Here is a 19,427-nt window from a genome sequence, read left to right as displayed (position 1 = left end):
GGCTTTAGGTCACTTCTTTTGGCTGGGGGAAGCATAGCTTGGTGAATTTGAAGCTATGTCTCCCCTGCCTCAGGTAGCTCCCTAACTAACCAGCAGGTTTGTGGAAATGTTTTTTCTGTGCAGTGCATGAGACTCGGGCTTCTCTCTGCCTTGTTCAGGCCTCTTTCACAAGCAGCAGGGCATCAATCACTCAGCTTTGTTTTGCACTCTTGACACCTGCAGCTGAAGTGCTCCTTTTCGGAAAAAGAATTGCGTGGAGAGCAAAATCTTGCTTTCCCATAGATCAAGAGCCTGATAGAGCAGCAGAGCAGAGGCTTGAACTGTGCCCTGCAGATAACCGGCAAATGTCGGGAGCAGCATGCGTCAGAGGGAGCCATGCATGGCAGGTCTCTACCTCCGGGAAGAATTAGGGTTCAAGCACTCAGCAGGCTTCAGCTTGGTTTCCAAGGGCTACAGAGTGAGTGTAGTGCACACAGCTGTTGTGTACCAGCCTGACCTCTGGCTTAGAGTTTCCCAGACGGTGAAATCAGCGCTGGGTGAGCATCGGCTGCTCCCTGGGTCCCTGCCTGGCTTGTTAACGTGAGGAGCAGCAGCTTCTGGGAGATGAGGGGCATCAGACACTGAGCATCACCTGTGTCTTCCCACTCTTCTGGCCTTGTTTGGACGTTGCTTGCTGAAGCACTGCTTCGGGTCCTGCTGGGAGCCCCTGGCAGGGCAAATGCACATCTGAGATATTTTAAGGTCACTCAGGTAACCAGCCTCACCATGAAAGAGAGGTCAACTACAGCGCAGGCACTGCAGGGTATGTGAAAGCAATTTAATATAGAGTGTATACGTTGTATTCTAACTGCTATTAAGAATAATACAGTTCCTTTCTTTCCACAGATATTGATGAGTGTGCTACTGGGAGAGTTATCTGTCCACGATTTAGGCACTGTGTCAATACTTTTGGAAGCTATATTTGCAAGTGTCATAAAGGCTTCGATCTAGTGTACATAGGAGGCAAATACCAGTGCTATGGTAATAACAACTTACCGCTTCTGTGCGTGTAATAGAGCTGCATGTTCTAAACTCAATTAATGGTTTAAAGAGGAACGTTTGTTTATTATGGCTGAAATGTTGAAGCAGGTTGGTTTAAGTTTTATTGAAAGAAGGTCGTGTGGAGATAATGAGGCATTGCTTTATGTTTAAGTATACTTTTTGTAGAGAAATCTCTGTGCAGAGCACTGGAGTTGGGAGATTTTTGCTCGCATCGCTAACAACAAACATGGAAATGGCATATAAGATGTTTTAAACGGTTTCTGCTTGATGTAGAAACATCTATGCAGATGTGTAAGAGAGGAAACATTAAATACCTGCGTGATTAAGCACATGCATATTCCTACACTTTGTTTTTCTTTTCTTACCATGCCACCTTTCAGAAGTGGTTATTCAAATTGTGATCTTTTTGATCTCAACTGCAGTCTACCCACAGCACATCACTGAAGCTGATTCTAAAGAATAAGCTGAGCAATACTGGAGTTGCACAATAGTCCCTTTTACCCTAAAATTTGTATAACCACACTGATTTGTGACTGCCTATCTTCTTTTTCCCCACTGGCAATTCAGTATTATTAAATTTTTTAAAATTAATAATATTTTTCTAATGACCATACTACTGTTAGTGTTTTTGCAGGGATAAGCGGAAAGCTGAGTTGTTTTGATGTAAATGATTTTTAAATGTAACTTTCTGTTGCAGATATAGATGAATGTTCCCTTGGCTACCATCAGTGTGGCAGTTTTTCACGATGTTACAATACACCAGGATCCTACAAATGCAAGTGTAAAGAAGGGCACAGAGACAATGGAACAAACTGCATACGTATGTAATGCTCCTTTTAGAACAGGAATTCTGAAAGTAAATGTGTCCCATCTTGTAAATTATTGAGATACAGCAGTATCGGTCTCAGGTTCTCTTAACTATTTTTAATACTTAATAAGGGGCCAGGGAATGTAGTCAGAGTTTTCTCTTAGCATGCCTTGGTAAAAATACCTTTCCCTGAAACATTTTCATAATTAGAAAGAAATTCACCTCTCCCTATTCACAGCTTGATTCTAGAGATTGCTGCAGGATGAGAACAATTGAGTAAGCAGGGTAGGTCTCGTCAAAGCGCGCATATTACTCATACCCTGTACTTACGTACACTCTGCAACTGGCCCATTTCAGCAGCTCCCCCCATCCACTCCACACTGCTCCCCAGATCTGAGCAGAGCTTAGAGGGAGGATTTCTCTGGAAGAATTCCCTTCCTTCCCTTTCTCTTGGGAGAAGCATCTGTCCCCCTTGGTACAGAATAGGCCATTGGAGCTCCCCCACCTTTGACATCCCTCAGGACTGTGCAGCTCTGTGACAGCTGCTGAATCTTTTCGAGGACCCCGTGTTCACGTGTGCGTTCTGATCTCTGGTGACTCGCTGATCTCTTCAAAGAGCAATGCCATCGCAGGCTTGTTTGCTTGGCTGTAGCCCTCATGGTAACATGGTCTGGCTAAGGTCGTCCTTCACAGCCTGAGTGCTTGCAATTGTGTGTGGACGCACTTCATGTGTGTTTCTGGGACACAGTCCTAAGCTGCGTTTTAATATACCATAACGTAAAAACTGCAGGGTATTCTAAAGAGTACCAGGTGGCCAGAGAGAAAACCTTCTCACTTGCTATCATCAAACAATCCATTGTTTAACAAACAGTAGCTCTTAGTTTTAACTGTGTGGTATGCTTGAAACACTTGTACACAAAATATGTGACTAGAGTTCTTACTGGGGCTTTTAAGATCTCCAGTGAGATGTCAAAGGCTTACTAACAAATAGAAAATTATAAATAACAAAACAGATGTTCTTGTGTTTTATGTCTGCAGAAACTCCCCTTGTGAAACGAAGTTAAAATTTGTTGCCCTTTCTTTATAAATACTGGGGGAGACGGTGGTGTAGGCACTGTCACTGTGGCGTACATGGCGTTCAGTTCACCTTCTCCTTTTTGTGGAGGCTGAAAAAATGCCATTTACTTAGTTACCTGGTGCTCAGCAAAGGTAAAGATCTAAATGAAGGCTATTGTCTTAGGTTCAATCTCTGTAAAATGATTAAAAAAAAAAAAGCTTAGAAGAAGTGTAGAGGTCTGAAAGACAACTTTCCTAAGTCAAAGGTATCTGCCCATCCATGTCCAAAATGGTTGTACCATTGGAGTCTTACTAAACTTGCCTCCGCTCCTGAGTACAAACTTGTCCAGTTTACAGGGCTGCTTAACACCCATCTTCCTGTCCATGCTTTTTTCCTAACAGTGCTTTTGGGTAAGTTCTGCCAACTCTGAGAGAGTGTTGATGCTTGGGAGGAGGTGGGGTTGGAAGTTTCTTGGCCTTCAGTCCTCCTAAATCATCTCTGAACTGCTGTAATGAGAAGTACTCCATAAAGGAATGTGATAATTCATCAGTGCTGATGCTGAAGTATGTTTCTAATTAGTGGAAACATTCAGAAGAAGAGATGATTTCAGCAAAGACTCTCCATGTCATAATGAAATATATTATTAAGTTTCTCGAGCGAGAGACTCAGATGTCCATTTTGGTCCGATTTTGATTCTCTTTACAGTTATTCCTAGTGTTATGATTGAGACACCTGGTCCATATCATGTATTCCAAGGCAACAGCACGCTCCCTAAGGGAGGCAGTGCTATAACCAATAGGATTCCTGATGTTGGAGCCACAAGGCAACCCCTCAGAACACCATATGTACCTGCTGTTGTTACAGAACGGCCGGTGACCAAGCCAACGACTCGTCCTACTCCAGGACCAACAACTCGTCCTACACCTGTGCCAACGACTCGTCCTACACCCAGGCCAACAACGCATCCTACACCAGTGCCAACGACTCGTCCTACACCCAGGCCCACAACTCGACTGACACCAAAGCCAACCACTAGGTATGTGCCTGTGACAACAAGGCCAGTGATGAGGCCGCCACCTCCAACACCACCTCAGCCTACAATGAGACCTATGCTACCACCACAAACAACTCCTCTGATAAGAACTGAAGAGCCTTCACAGGTTCCCATTGAAACAACACCTTCCCCAGGAATTACAGATGACAACAGGATACAGCCGGATCCTCAGAAACCCCGAGGAGATGTGTTCAGTAAGTAATTTTACATGTCCGTTCATTTATCAGAATCGTAGATGCAGTGAGGTGAAAGCATGCCCTGTACTGTTTGGGCTTTTTGGGATAGTTTATCAATGAGAACAAAGACGTGAAACTGAGAATGGTCATATGGTAAAGCTGCACAAATAATTGATTTTGTTACCTAAAAAAAATGTGGAGGGGAGGTTATGAATCAATTCAACCAAAAATTTTTTTTTTCTTCCTGAAATAATTTGTGAGTATATCATCCTGTATAAGTGCTTAACCTAATTACACTTTCAGATGAAAATTTTGGAGAAATGACTTTATTGAAAAGTACTGAAATGCAACATAACTCATAAATAGTCAACGGATTCAAATTCAGGCAGTTGAGAGTCACTTGTAGCATATTTCCGTAGCTGTAGGCATGGTAAGAAATGGGACCATGTTATTACCTAAAGACTGTTATGTCACCTATATTGTATGAACTCAAATAGCGTGGGATGTTTATGACTCAGGAATGAGAAAATTGCATAAAAATAACAGAGAAGCTAATTTTATGGACTACACCTATGAAAACAGATAAATGAAAAGCTGAAGAGAGTAAGCTTCTCATAGAATCGTTTTTAAGTCGTTTTTAAGAGCTGCTCTGAAGGCTCCAGCTCCATTTCTACACCAGCTTTAGTGCATACCACAGACGATGTTACTGGCACATGCAGAGTAATGCCTATCTGCCAAGAAATACTCAACAGCCGATTTCATCTTTAGTACTGCCACTAATTTTAGAGACAGAGCGGGTGTGCTGGATCAGCCCTTCAGCCTGATGTGCAATAAAGCTGCTGAAGCAGTGTAGTAGGAGGAAAAGTTTGCTGTCTCAGAGCAGGTGTACAAGCAATGTGGGAGGTTTTTCCGGTTGCTTTGGCATCTGTGTGGTGTCTTGGGCTGCGTTCTCTTAGGTCATTACACAGTGAAATATTTTGTTCCTTGTGAAAAATGATTTGTTTTCCCTGTTGACATCTTACCTGTTGTAGACAGTTTGATCCATTTAAAATGGAGACAAAAACTGACTTAGAATTTGGGAAGATAAGCCTTGGTCCTACTCAGAGGAGTGTGCTTTCAGCTTTTTCAAGGTTATTTTTAAACAATCTGTGTTCAGTTAAAAATATAAAACAATTTTTATGTAAAATTCTAAAAAGAAATATACTAAAGACTCCCAAAACTTAATATAATGGGAACCAACAGTTAAAAACAGAATTCCTTGGAAATTATTCTAGGCTAGCATCGTGCTTCCCAGGTGTCTCGTGTTGCAAGTGTTCTCTGGAATTCTAAAGCAGAGGGATAGTTTTAAGCTATTTTCACGAAGTCATAACAATCATCTGTGTAAAGCTTATTATTTACAATTAGTCTTTCTGTGTTCTCCCTAGAGGCTAGATTAATGCTTTCAATATGTGCGCTTCAGATAGAGGGGTTTGGAAAGAAGGAAAGTAAAAGCGTTTTACATTTGTTTTCTAACTGTAAGCTTACATTGTGCTACATACAACAAACACAGGAAAAAAATGATCTTTGGGAAGTCTGTATCAAGTGTTTGTTTAGGTCAGCTGCCGCCCTGTGAGGTTTGTGGTACACACACATAGCTTCAAAGGCTTCAGCGCTCTGTACAGCAGGATTCCAGCAGGTCAAGCATGAAGAACTGTTACTGGTGTCACCAGGTAATCCAGGGACAGACAGCTCCTCAAATCGTCACTAGATATGTGCCTTTAATCCCGTATTAATTCTTCTGTCCCCTGCTAAAGAGACACTTGGTATACATACGTGTGTGGTGTGACTCTGTGACTGAAGGCGTACTCTGCGTGTGCTCTAGGTGGTAGGAATTTGCACGGTGCTAGCAGTGTGATCCTTAATGAACAGTGTCTTTTCTCCTCTCTCTTTCCTCTCTTTTTCTCTCCTTTCTGCTCCCCTGGTCACTGCTGTCCCCTCTGTCCAGAGGCATTTAAGTAGCGAGGGCAGAACCCAGCACAGCGAGTGCTGTAGCCAGCAACCACTGGCAACTCTGATCTTCCAGCCCTTAGCATCTGCTGAGGACCTCAACATTTAAAGTTGTGTTTTTAAAGCAGGTTATGTTGTGATGCATGGACTTTTTCCTTCCTTTTTTTTCCACCTTAGCCAGACTTTGACAAAGCAGTTATTTCGGTGCCTTTGCAGTTTTTGAAGAGTATTGGGTTGTTGCTGTTCTTTAGATGATCTACTCCTTTTCTAAAAGTGCGTGGAGTGACTTTGGGGAGCTCCTTTTTCTGAGAACAAAAAAAAAAAAGAGTATTTTTTGAAAAGGAATTCCTACACTTGGCCTTTGAACCACTTAGTCAGATGCAGACAGTGGAATCTGGCACCAAGGATAATCTTCTCCCGATATGGATACGGGGGGATGGCAATGAGGGAGGAATGCGGCGATGGCTTAATATTTAACCATTTCAGGACTGATACAAACTACAGTAAGGTACAGAGGAATCTTTGTGGTTTACTCGGATGGATAAAGTCTCTAACAAATCGAAGAAACTTCTCAATAAGACTATGAATTTCTGCTGCCGTCGGGATCTGGGTGATAAGCATTAAAAGCATAAACTTAGAAGCAAATCATAATACTAGATACCATCAGAGCAAGAACAAAAACTCTTATCTGTATTAAAGGATAGTTCAGCAATTTTCCTTCTTAGCCCTTAGTGGAGCTGAAAAGATTGCAATTAGGAGACTCTTCTCATAACAGCTATTAAAAAACTTTAAAGATTGGATTAAAACTTGATCCTTTCTGCTCCCCCTTTTAATGACTGAAAAGTCCTTAGTGCAGTAAATGCAGTTGTGTGATCCTTGAAACTGAGGAAGAAGAGGGAAATGCTAAAAGCAAAGGATGTGGGTTTTATTATTCCTTGATATCATTAGAGTGGCATAATTTTACAGCATTTAATCTGTCTTCACTGTTCTGGCACCTATTACAAGGTATTTGTCTCAATATTTAAGCCATTTAAGGTAGGCACTTTGTTCCTGTTTGTACTCTGGAGCTAAGTCATCAGATCTTACAAATCTCATGTAAGATTTGTGTCTTACAAAATACACCCTCCATCAGTCTTCCAGCTGGTTTTATCCCCAGATCTGATGTGCAAGCCTCCGTACACCGCTTATGTCAGCTGTGTTTCCCTCAAACTCAGTTTGCGCTTTGCACCTCCTGAATCGCTGTTCCCAGATAAGCAGGCAGGTTACTTTTCAGAAAATCTTCTGGAAATATAGATCATATTTGATTTGGGTCAAAGCTAACGAGCTTTGTAACTGCCTGAGAAATGCAGGAGTGGGCTTTAGAGTGGTCGCAGGCTAGCCCCATCTCTCCCCTTTTATGCAAATGTTGCTGTCGAGGGTGCGATGGTCCGCGCAAGCCCTGCCTGAAATGATGCTCACTGCAGAGTTTGGCTCTGCAGAGTGTTAGGCAACATTATTGAGGACACTACGAGTATCCAGGTAAAAGGGGGAGGGGTACCTCTCTGTTGCCCTTTCTTTTTAGCCCAGTGTATATCAGCTCTTCCCTGGAGGAAAACAGGACAGGAAATCTGACTGACCTCTGGACTACCTTTCCTTTGAGCTGCTTTCTGCTAGTTCTGTGTGAGATCTCATCACTTGTGGGGTTTTTTTGGAAGTGGAATTTAACAACTTTCCGTTGTAACTATGCAGTCAAAAAATCTTTGGCCTTTTTTGTTGTTGTTGTTTTAAAGAAATGGGAAGCTTAGTCCTGATTATTGTTTGGAATGGAATTGCATAAGAATGTGGTGTTTGTTGTGAGGCAGAACACTGCATTATTAATAGTAATAAACAATTACTAATAACATGAAGCTGCGCTCCATGGTTTGTTTTGGTTTTGTAACACCAAAACAGTGATTATTCTGTAATTACAAATAACCTGGCATATGTACACACCATCTCTTACCCTCCCAAACTCTGCAATTAGCAAATAAATGAAAAAAAAAAAAGTCCTACTGCTTTCCCAAAAGTTTAAAAAGCTGAAAAAAAAATCAGTCTTATGCAGTTATTAAATGTTCCCCCCCACAGTCATGCATCTGTGGAGAACTTAGCTCAGGAACTTTGAGAATATGGTACTGTTGATGTATTGGCTCGTTCAGAGCTTATAAAATTCTCCAAGAAAAAAGCAGCCAAGTTTATATTTAACAAGCTTTATCAAACCATTGAAGTTAAGTGAAAAGCACACTGATAGGCTGTATAAAGTACACAGAAAGGGCTTGGAAAACTCGCAGAAAATAATTGTGCCAAATACTTTCTCCCACGATCGCCACTCTGCATATTGGTCGTCGTAGCAAAAAGCAGTGTACACAGGGATCGTGTTTAGAGCCCTGCCTCTCCGGTTTCACAGCGAGTGCACCTTCCTCTAAGGAGGTCTGAGCACTGAAGTGACCAGTTCAAAGCTCTGCAACACCTTCTTCTAGAACTTCATAACAACAGTGTTTAGAGTTTAGGGAAAAGTCAAGTCAAAAACATGTCGATAAGGCCCCCACAAATACCGTAGGTGTCAGAGGTGACTATAACATCTAAGGACGTGTCTGAAACACAGTACTACTGGTATTAATTATGTGCTAGACCTCTCTAAAAGACAAATTTCCCAGACAGCTCTATCCAGTGCAATCTGTTTATCTCTAGTTGACAGCTGTCCATCAGGCATGACAGCAGGGTGTTATTTCTGGAGACGTACCCAGACTGGCACAGCGCCTGCAGAAGTCGGTGGAAGTCTCTGTAGCCACCTGACTTTGGCACCATCGTTCCTACAACGACCTCTTCAATTTCTGGGTGTCCTGGCTGCTGCATGGCTGGTAACCTCGGGGCCGTTAATCACCAAGAGCGTTCCTTCTTGCGGCGAGAGCAGCAGCTGAAGGACAGACTTTGCTGGAAAGCAAACCAGTGTAATTAACAGTGGAACTCCAGCTTCCACTGGGGCCGCTGCCTGTCAGCTCCCAGATAATTGTTCAGGGAGCGCTCATCCTTTGCGGAGAGACGGATGTACCCTCGGCTGTGTTCGGAGGTTAGGGGTGTGTGGGGCTCTTCCACGTACCACTGCCTCCTGCTGAGGTTCTCCCGTAAACATCTGTGGAAGGTGAGTGGATGGAAAGTTTGAGCAAGGACTTTAATGTAGCTTCATTGTGTTGAGAAAGCACGATCTTTAAAAGTGCCTTTGGAGTGGGAATAGTGTGCTTCAAGGTTAAAGCTTTTTTTCTTCTTTTTTTTTTTTCCTGGTTAAAAAGGAGCTTTCATTTTCACGTAGCAGATTGGGAATCACCTTTTACAGAGCTCAGATAAATGTTACACCATAAATCATAAATCACATAGGCATAAAATGGATGAATGTTCATGTCAAATATATTTAAATATATTGAATTATCCAAGAAAAGCACAATGCCCACAGCTGCTCTGCTGTTTTTTATTAAAGATAAGGAAGTGGGTCACTAACTACCTTTATCTCATTCATTTCTCTACTTTTCTTACAGTTCCACGCCAGCCTGGAGTGAGCAATAATCTGTTTGAAATACTTGAAATTGAACGAGGGATTACCGCCGATGAATATGAAGCAAATGATGACCCAGGTAAACATCACATCTCTTGGTTAGGGCCTAGAGTTTAGGAATTTTTTTACATTTCGTGGGTTTTTATACATTTTTACAGGATTCCAGCATCTTCTGCCTCTTGTTTAAACTGTGCTTTGTAAAAAGAAAAAAAAACCCCACAACCCACTACCTGAGCAAACCTTTATAGTTTTGTTTCCTAACAGATTTAGCACAAAAATTGTGTGAATTATTAATAATAACACTAGCATCCCTTTTATTATTTTAGTATTTTTTGTAGATTCTTTTTCTAGTGCTCCTTCTGCTGCATTTAATTTTCATATTTACTTGCCAGTGGCAGCCCCAAGTGCAATTGCTGTAGTTCCCCAACCACAACAATCCACATCACTACTATATATATATTTTTTTGACCTTTGCTCTGTTCTGCCTAGGTGTGCTGGTACACAGCTGCAATTTTGACAGTGGACTGTGTGGATGGATGAAGGAAAAAGATGACGACTTGCACTGGGAACCAGTGAGAGACACATCAGGTAAGAAACCTGCGTGCAATCGTGTCCTGTAGCTGAGGAACCATCCAGGCTTGAGGCTGGTGACACTTCTTGAATGACAATAATTACACAGCTTCTCTTCCCTTTCATTTTGTGATATATTTCACACCCACGCCTCTTCTGTGTATAAAAATCCAAACTGAGGATTCCCAACACGAAAGAGCAATTGAGAATTTCACTTTTATCATAGCTGGTATCTTTACAATAGGAATGTCTCTGAAGGAGACACGCTTCAGAGTATATTCAGCATCTTGAAAAAGATCCCACATCATTCCAACATCTTTTTGAAACAATAGATGTAAAGATGCTTTGTTTCGGAGAAAGGCAGGCACTCAAAGCGCATTCATTATCTATACTCAAAAATTCTTGTTAATCTGTATTAAGTTCCAGAACTATTATTTTTAAGTGGCTTTTTTAATTTCCCAGACTTTTTTTTTTTTCTCCTGTGTTGCTTCCCAGTCAGGGACAATCTCAGCTTTTTGTTTCCTGTGTATGTTCTGCTGCTGTTGACATAACCTGTTAAAACTAGTCTCTTGAAGTCCCCCACCCACTCCCTCCTGTCTGGAATACCTTGTTGCAGAGATTTATTTTCACAGCTTGTTCCCGAGTGTTTGCTTTCACCTTTCAAAGTTTGCTATTTATTGGTTTATCAGAACCTGCATTTTGAGAGGTGCCTTGCTGAAGCCGTACACGCTTCTCTTGCACGCAGGAAACACCGATTTGAGGGGACCTTTTCCTGCAGGGGCTTGCCTACAGCTATGTTGGCTTTGTGCGCACATGGATCTGTTTCCTATTGATTGGAGCCAGTCACTGTGACTATCTGAAACAGCTGCAGTTAATGAGTCAAGTCAGTACCTTTATAGTGATAGAATTGTAGCTACAACAAACAGGTGCAGTGATTTAAACTCTATTGTGCTTATTGTAACAGTGACCTTGATGCAAAAACATTTTAAAAAAAACCCCACGAACCAACAAAAAACTTTATTGGATCCGTAGACAAAGGGATACCACCTCATGCCCAAGTGCAGACCTGGGTCCTGGCCAGCAGCACAATACTGGCCTTTGTTAAATCTCATTGAGACCAGAGGAACCCGCAAACCCACGTACAAGCAGTGAACTGGGGACAAGGCTGGCTTTCCTTTCAAGTGTGTGACAAGCCCTGGTGCATTGTCATTAAATCTCACAGCTTTTGAGGGAAGTAATTGTGACTTTCAAAAAGAAACTTTCAGAAAATAAAGCTCTGGTTGAGTAGGAGCAGGCCAATTTAAATGTGAACTATTTTTCTATTCTAGAATTAAGTAACAACTCTGTAGGTCAGCAGTATTAAAAAAAGGCAGTATTTCTGTATCATCAATTTCAGCTAAGGAGCCTACATGCCACCTTTACCTTAAGATCGTTAAACTTTTAAATTTTTTTTGGTAAGAAGATACTAAAAAATCTGATCCAATTAAAAAAAAGATTCTTAGGTTCAGGATAATAATAATAATAATAATGATAATAATATCTTAAGTGACACCCTCACTTGGGTGAGTTCAGATTTTAAAGTTATCATCCACCATGCAAAAGTTTAATGAAAAGTACAAACTAGAAATACAGGTGTGGGTTTTCTCCAAGATGTGAAGTCTCATTTGTTGTAGTTGTGAGCGCCTATGTGAAAGGGTGTGTGGGACCTACAGCAGTATATGCTGTTTGTTTTGGTTTTTTTCCTTTTTAGACTTAATGGATATTGCCACACTGATGAGATCCTCTCCTTTATATCTACAAGGTGTTTTTCTGAAGGCACCTTTACTTCATACATGATCAGAGATAATAACAGAGTTTTGAATTAAGTGCGTACGTTCACTGACAACTCGCACTCCCTGAAGCCTTCTCTAAGAGCAGTATCAAGTTAACAGCCATTTGGAAACCGTTAGTATTTCTAGCTTTCTGTATCTATTCCCAATTAAGAGTTTAAAGTATGGTGAAATCAAAAGGCTGTCCATGTTTGCAAATGGGTACACGTTGAGACTTCACCTGTTAGCACGGTTCCCAAACAAAAGAGAAGGGACAGAACCGCAGCTCAGTTACTCGATAACGTTTATCCTGGCCTTGTCCTTCAGCCATCTAACAGCAAAAGCACAGAGCTTACCAGGGGCATAAATGTACACAGGGGCTTTAATGTCACTGGGGGTTTAAAATCAGGCAGGCACTCAGGGCTGTTAGAAAGGAAGGAATACATAAAGGTGTATTTTTTGCTTTGTACAAAAGAAATTTGTTAGGAAGGAGCTCACCAGGTGTTAATGTCAACAGAAGACCAGCACTGTACCTCTTACCTTGCAGGAGGCAGATGCATCGGTTCTGGTTCACGTTCCAGCAGCTCTGTGATTTATTTAAGACTCACTGGACTTTGAGGAGCCCTTTTATACCTTCTGATTTTTTTTAATGACTCTTAGACATTTGGTCCTGCAACACAGAATTCAAAAAAACCATGACTGCTTTTTCTTTTGCAGGGGGATCATATCTTACCATCGCCGACCCCGAAGGCAAAGAAGGAAGAGCAGCGCATCTTATCCTGCCGCTGGGTCACTCGGCGCCGGCTGGCGACTTGTGCCTGTCGTTCAGACATAAGGTGCCTGGGCTGCATTCTGCGGCCCTCCAAGTCTTTGTAAGGAAAAACGGCGCTCACGGACCCGCAGTTTGGGGAAGAAACGGGGGCCACGGCTGGAGACAGACACACATAACTTTGCGAGGAGCGGGCATCAAGAGTGTAAGTACTGGCGCACGTGCTGCCTTTTGGCTTTTTGCAGGAGAAGCTGGAGCCACTTAGATGATGTAGCACTGGATGGTTTTCTTCCAGGCCCAAGCTCAGCCTGTGTTTTGCCCCTTTGATCCCTGCTGATGGATAAGACAGTCATTGTACTTTTTGTCAAATTAGTTTATGCAAAAAATCCACCTACAGCAACAGACACACAGGAAACTACACAATAGCCTGTACAGAGCTACCTCATAGTGCCCGTTCTAAGGGAATCACCTTGTAGGAAAGAGCAGTTTAATGGACACTGGCGTCCTGTACAGGGATTGCCAAAAAGCCTGGAGCAAGGTTCCTCATGAGCAATGCTTTAAATAATACAGTGCCGTGAAATAGGAAGAGTCATCCCCTGTGGATTAATAACTGGCTAAACAAGGGCAAAGTCATTGAAAATAAGTCGTTTTTATAATGTGTCCTGAACTGCTTGTTCTTCACGAAGCTCATGCCAAAGTGAAGAAGGGAGAGGATCAGAAACAGAAAAACCAGCCATAATTGTGAGCAGAATAAATAGGCTTTTGTGAGTCAGTTACTATTGCCTGAGCTTTCTTACGCTTTTGATGTCTTACTGTTGAGACCTCTCTGAACCGAAGCTTCTTTCATGTTATTTTATTTTTGTGCTTAAATCGTTCTATTTCTCTTCCCAGGTTATTTTCAAAGGGGAGAAAGGGAAAGGAAGAACTGGGGATATTGGACTAGATGACGTGATCTTGAGGAGAGGACGCTGCTCTGAGGAGCATTAGCAAAGACGATGGACCAGCGCAGTCGTCACCTCTCGCCCTTCTTGTGGTATTCTGACCAAGCCTTGAAACAGAACTGCACAAAAAAGAAGAAAAAGTTGGAGAGTGACAACTTCTTAGTGGTCTGCTAAGTGCAATCTCATTGAAACGTCACTTAAAACCATGGAGAGCACCTCCCAGGATTCAGGAACTCCAGTCCTGAGCTGGTTGTTTCTGTTAATCCTTACCCCTAAATCATATTTCATACGTAATGACTTTATCCTGTTAAGCCTGGCGAGCGCTCACCCAAAGAGCACTTGTGAAAAAGGGAGAATTCATCACAAATGGTGGCAAAAGAATGCTCCAGCTCAGAAAGTTTTAGTGTTAACTGACAGTCGTTATCTTCCCACAGTGCTGCTCTTTCTTTGATTAGATTTGATAGACAGCAGGATTGAGCTGGTTTTAGTCACTTCAGAGTAGCAGAAGCCTGGACCTGAACTGTGCTTACTGCCCTTGACCGTTGAAGAAGGGTTTACTCCGTATGAAATAGCATTTATTTGGTGTTGCATCTATAGAGTAGGCACTGCATCCTGTAATATTGCTGCTGCTGTGTTTTGTGTATATGTGTATGGTTATGAACATATTTATGATTTTAATATTTACAGCCTCTAGTTGCAAGGTAACGGGCAGCCGTGCTTTCTTATTGTACAAGAGAGGCGTACAGCATATTCTTTGATCCCGCTGGTCATGCCAATGGATACGTTACCAAAGTCAGTTCATGGTGCTCACGGAAAACTGCTGGTGCGTTTTTCCTGTTGTAATATGTTGAAGGCAAAAGACCAAACCCTTACCTGATGTAAACTGGCATCCCATAACGCTGTTAGAAGTTTGCATTTAGCTCAGGAGCAAGCCCTGAAGGGCTTCAGTCCTGCGAGAAACTCCTGGTTCAGCTGAAGACCGAGCAGCCTGGAGAAGACAACTTGCATCTCGTAAATTTGAGCCTGTTGCTGCCCCCAGGAATGTTCTCTTCCCAGCGGTGGTGCAAGCCTACGCAAAAAGGGCAGCGGCGTTAGTGCTGTAAGACCAACTGGCACCACAAAATGCCTTGAGCAATCTTCATCAAATGTCCATATTCCATCCAACCCTTCTGTATATAATAAACATTTTATTCTTTAGAACTAGAACACTAGTAGCTCGAGCTGGAACTATTTATCAGAACTTTGGACTAATTTTTTAGTGATGTATCATGCGTGTGGTGTGCAGTTTCCCAGGGAATTCTTCTGTTTGGTTTGGGATTTTTTTTAAATGAGGAACATGGATCATGATCATTGCTGCTAACAATTTTAAATTTCACAAAGTAATTTAAGGTAATGACAAAAGATTGATAAAATCTGTTAGTGGCACAGCCTTAAAACTTCAAAAATGTATATATAAGAAACATGTCTCAGATCTTTTAAATACTTAAATACAATGTACAATAAGTGTCAGCTCCATATCACGTTATAAACTCAGCGTTAAGGAAAATTCATGTTAACCCTTGCACAAAGTCCACGGAGACAAAACTGCAAGGCCATTAGAGGTCATATTCCAAACCCCTGTTTCTGACAAAGTACTGTTCTGAAAATATTTTTCCAATTTGTCCCGTAGGACAAAGCACAGTCTGTATAGTAGAAGTTTATTTGACCAAACAGATAGTCTCTTGCAAAACTGTATCAACAAACATTTTAAAAAGGAAAAAACAATGTGTTTATAATAATTTTTAATCTATTTTGCTTTAAATATGATCATGATAGTTTTCTGTTACTTTGTAATATGTCAGAAATATTTGTGAATAGTTGAAATACCTTGTCATTTTGAAGTAATCAGTAAAGGAGGCTGTTACTTGGTACTAATTGGAAATCTTGTTTTCATTTCTGGATCCAAAGTGTCATTTTTATTGCAGTGAAAGGAATCAAAAGATTCAATCTGGCAATTCAACTAAAGTGAAGCAGCTCTTGTTACGAGATTTAAAAATAAAAGTATTTCGCTGTAGCATGACAAGAGCATTATATGTATGACTCAAAAGGAGGAATGACACTTTGCAACTTCACTTTTTTAAAGAACAGTTTCACAGGTAATTTAAGAGCTGCTGCAATACAAAATGTCCCTTTTACAAGCAGCAGCAGCGCCACAGTTCCACCCGCTACTGAACCCGCACAAACTGCTCTATTCTTTGGCAGCTAACAAGACTAACACATTTTGGTCTGGTTCATCTCCAGTGGATGAAGATGGTCTTCACCACACATTACTGCAGCTTTCTGAGATGGAGACTCCCTGGTTAAAACAGAAATCCATCTCCTATCTGTGCAAGACTGGAAGGGGGTTCTGCCCCTCTGCAACCAGCCCCTAGAGCCCAGGATTTGAATGAATTCAGAAGGTAAACTGAAATACGTACTCACATGACAGCAGGAGGAGGTGGGGTCTCTCTGTTCTGTGAGTGCATTTCATCGTTCCAATCCAACAAGCAACGCTGTAAAGCCTTGTTAACGACGGGAGTCTCAGCTGAGAGTGGACACGGGGCAGTTGCTGTGAGTCTGGCTCTGGAGGAGCTGCAGTGGCTGTAAGTCACCTCTGCAGCTGGCTGTGCCACAAGGCCCTGTGTGTCACGCTCTCCTCGTGGTTCTGGAGACAGGGTGAGGTGGGTCAGTGGTGCTGGTGCCAGCTCTCATTGTGCCTGCCCATTCAGGCAGCTCCATACAGCCACAGCCAGGAGGGAGCAGGTGCTGCCATTTTCACAGGAACCTGAAGAAACAGAATAAGGCCAGAGGGCTGCCTCTGCAGTAGGTGATAACAGCCCCTCCTGCTCAGGCTTTAACAAATGGGTAACAGTGCCCACAGAAATTCCTGCTTCAATACTTAGACAAACAGAAGAAATTGTACTAAATTAACATGAAAACATTTACAAAATGTACTGTATAAGCTTTTGCCAGCTTATAGTTTAATGTTTTTAAAAGACATGTGAAACTTTTTTCCTCCAAAAAGACTGAAAATAAAGATGATACTTCATAAATTACAGGTAGTGTGGCCAGCAGCAGTGTCCATCAGAGCTATGTCATTAAGTCACCAGGGCGTGGTTTCAATAAAGCCCATTCATTCTGGAGAAAAACTTAATGTTTCCTTCAATAAATTACCCTGGGCTTGGAGGTCAAAACATCGGCTTTAGTATCACTTCTTTATCTTGCCCATGGTCAGTGTGTGTGTGTGTGCTTTGGAGCTGGATGCACTCACCACAGCATGCACCGTGAGGTACAGCTCCCCAGGCTCTGCATGGAGGGGGGTACAGCTCCCCAGCTGCTGCACAGGTTGTTTCCTCTCCCTGCCTTTTCCTCCTCCTCCCACAGCTCTCAAAGTTTCCCAGCTGCACTTTTTCTCTTGCCCTCCAGTTTGTTCCAGGACCCCAACTTTTTTCTCTCCATCTCCCAGCTCTGTGTTGCTGCTGTGATCCTGAGCTGTTGATGAAGAACAGACTGTCACAGCCTTTCTCCCCGGCTGCATACTTTTAAGTTCAGGCCCTCCTCTACCAGGAAGATTCACGTTAGGCATGAAGCACTGCACCTGGCAGGGTTTGCCAGATCCTGCCCAAACAATAATAAAGTTTCTTTTTTCCCAAAGACTGTTTTCTCTGGCACGAGAGGCCAATTTACTCCTTGAGATAAATATTAAGCAAACAGGGTGTTTTTTTTTTTTTTAACTTTAGGAACTAAGAAGCTAGAACTTTTTTTCCGTAGCCACAATCACACCCCTTGTGCCTGCAACGCTGAGCTATTTTTAAAAAATTAATTCCTGTGGTTATTTTCCTAATAACCGTAAAGCAGTGGAGCATTCTCTCAGACACGCTTTGCTATTATTACTCTCTCTATGCCTCGTGACTATGACCTTCCAAAATCAGAAAGATTAGACAGCTATCAAAAGCAAAAAAAAAAATTTAAATTCTCTTTATAACCTTTCCTCTATTGCTTGTTTTCCCTGGGCAGCAGCTCAGACCTGGCAGAGAACCACCTTTTAGGTCCTGCCCTAAGACTCCATCACATCTTGAAAACATCCATCCTGAGTGTTGTAACTTGGACCTTCTGCATACTGAAAAAAAGAAAATAAAAACTTGTACCTCTTGCCAATGTTTCAAGAAGCAAAAGCAGTGAACCAAAACCCAGTGAAGTACTGTGGTCCATCCATGGAAAAACCACACTTTCTATACCTGAAAAAGTGACATTAGTAACTTAAAATGACCACAGGGCACCAACATCAGCCATTCCAACAATCATACTGTTCCCTTCATCTCAGGAGATGACAGGTAAATTGAGTTTTGACTTTGCTGGTAATTCTAATAAAAGCACGAAGTCAATAGCAGATTATCATACAGCCCCACACCAGCTTGGGGTTAAACAGCATTCAGAGACACAGCAGTTAGCTGCTCTCTCCCCTCTGTACTTGTTCCCTGGTTTAAAATACAGAACATTTTTTTTCTTCAGCTGCGTAAAGATAAACAAAGATTAAAATTAGGGCAAATATCTCCTTCCTCTGGCTCCACTGTCTGAACCCTCATTAAACTCCTCAGTCAGCAAGGTCAGAGCCCATCTATGTTCAGTCCATACACACAATTTCTTTCTGCTTCCCCACCATCCGTGTCCAGGCAGAGCACTCCCAAGCAACCAACCTTTCACTCCCAGCTCCTGACCCCATTTCTTTTCTCCCACCCTTTCACATTTTCCAGCCTTTTGGCCATCTCCTAACGGTACAATCAGCTTTTTGCTGCGTGCGCCCAGAGAAGAGGCAGTGGCAGCACGCCCTTATGAAGAAATTGCCTCTTGCCATGTTCTACCTGGCAGAGCAAGGGTGCAGCCGTCTGTCCTCCTGGCCCTAACCTGCCCCGTTGCTGCTGCCCTCAGCAATACTGGTAAGGCCACAAGACATCACAAGCTCTGGAGCAGCTCCACGTGGCTCTGGTTCGCATCTTGTCACACTCCCACTGCTACCGCAAACGCACCCCGAGCCAAAAGCCTCTTTCAAGTCAAACCCTAACTTACTGACACACAGTGAGGACGGCAACTGGTAACACCGGGTTCTGAAATTTTAAAAACTAAAGGACTAACCTTAGTGCTCCTGCTATGCTAGGAAAGGACATTTACATAAATTCAGCTGCTAGCAAAGTTATAATAAAGGTTTTAGTTCAAATGGTGCTACGCTGTTTTTTCATGAGCTGATTTTCCGGCCCATGAATTCCAGCGTCATTCATTTACTCTGAAATAATATTTAATTCTCATGTATGAGAGAATCACAAAATTTACTATGCTTCTTCCACATCAAACTTAAAAGAAAAAAATAGGTAATGGGTTGCAGAGCTGTCTAAAGCTGAATGTTAATAATTGCTGCATGAGGAAACAACAAACTAAAAGTTATCAACTACTTCTGGTGAATTTCAGAGGGCAAAAGGACTTCATTCAACAAAAAAGGAGCAAAATCCCAAGAGAAAAAAGCTCTTTTTCCTCCAGTCAATAATGCTTACAATAATTCCAGCAGGTTATCTATGTTTCTAGACTCTTTATTTGTTCTCCCAGCCATAGGTGTCCTGGGTCCAGCTGGGATAGGGTTAA

The 19,427-nt window shown here is 42.1% G+C and overlaps 1 protein-coding gene across 1 annotated transcript; it reads left to right on the top strand.

Moving 5' to 3' along the window:
- The first annotated feature begins 358 nt into the window (after positions 1–358).
- NPNT (nephronectin) lies at positions 359–13,821 on the top strand. Its single transcript, XM_010085168.1, has 8 exons — positions 359–536; positions 886–1,020; positions 1,739–1,861; positions 3,771–4,154; positions 9,671–9,766; positions 10,177–10,275; positions 12,783–13,039; positions 13,726–13,821. The coding sequence occupies exons 1-8, from the start codon at positions 359–361 to the stop codon at positions 13,819–13,821; spliced, it is 1,368 nt and encodes a 455-aa protein (XP_010083470.1).
- Positions 13,822–19,427: the final 5,606 nt, after the last annotated feature.

Source organism: Pterocles gutturalis, unplaced genomic scaffold (genome assembly GCF_000699245.1).
Source record: "Pterocles gutturalis isolate BGI_N339 unplaced genomic scaffold, ASM69924v1 scaffold38815, whole genome shotgun sequence".
NCBI lineage: Eukaryota > Metazoa > Chordata > Aves > Pterocliformes > Pteroclidae > Pterocles > Pterocles gutturalis.
Note: the sequence above shows the minus strand (reverse complement) of the source record. Positions and strands in the feature narration are given on the sequence as shown.

Bases quoted from the DNA above. Each gene is read 5' to 3' on its own strand.
- NPNT (XM_010085168.1), top strand. From the start codon at position 359: ATGCGTCAGAGGGAGCCATGCATGGCAGGTCTCTACCTCCGGGAAGAA. The intron at 10,276-12,782 runs GTAAGAAACCTG...TTTCTTTTGCAG, and splicing joins ACCAGTGAGAGACACATCAG to GGGGATCATATCTTACCATC. The intron at 13,040-13,725 runs GTAAGTACTGGC...TTCTCTTCCCAG, and splicing joins GAGGAGCGGGCATCAAGAGT to GTTATTTTCAAAGGGGAGAA.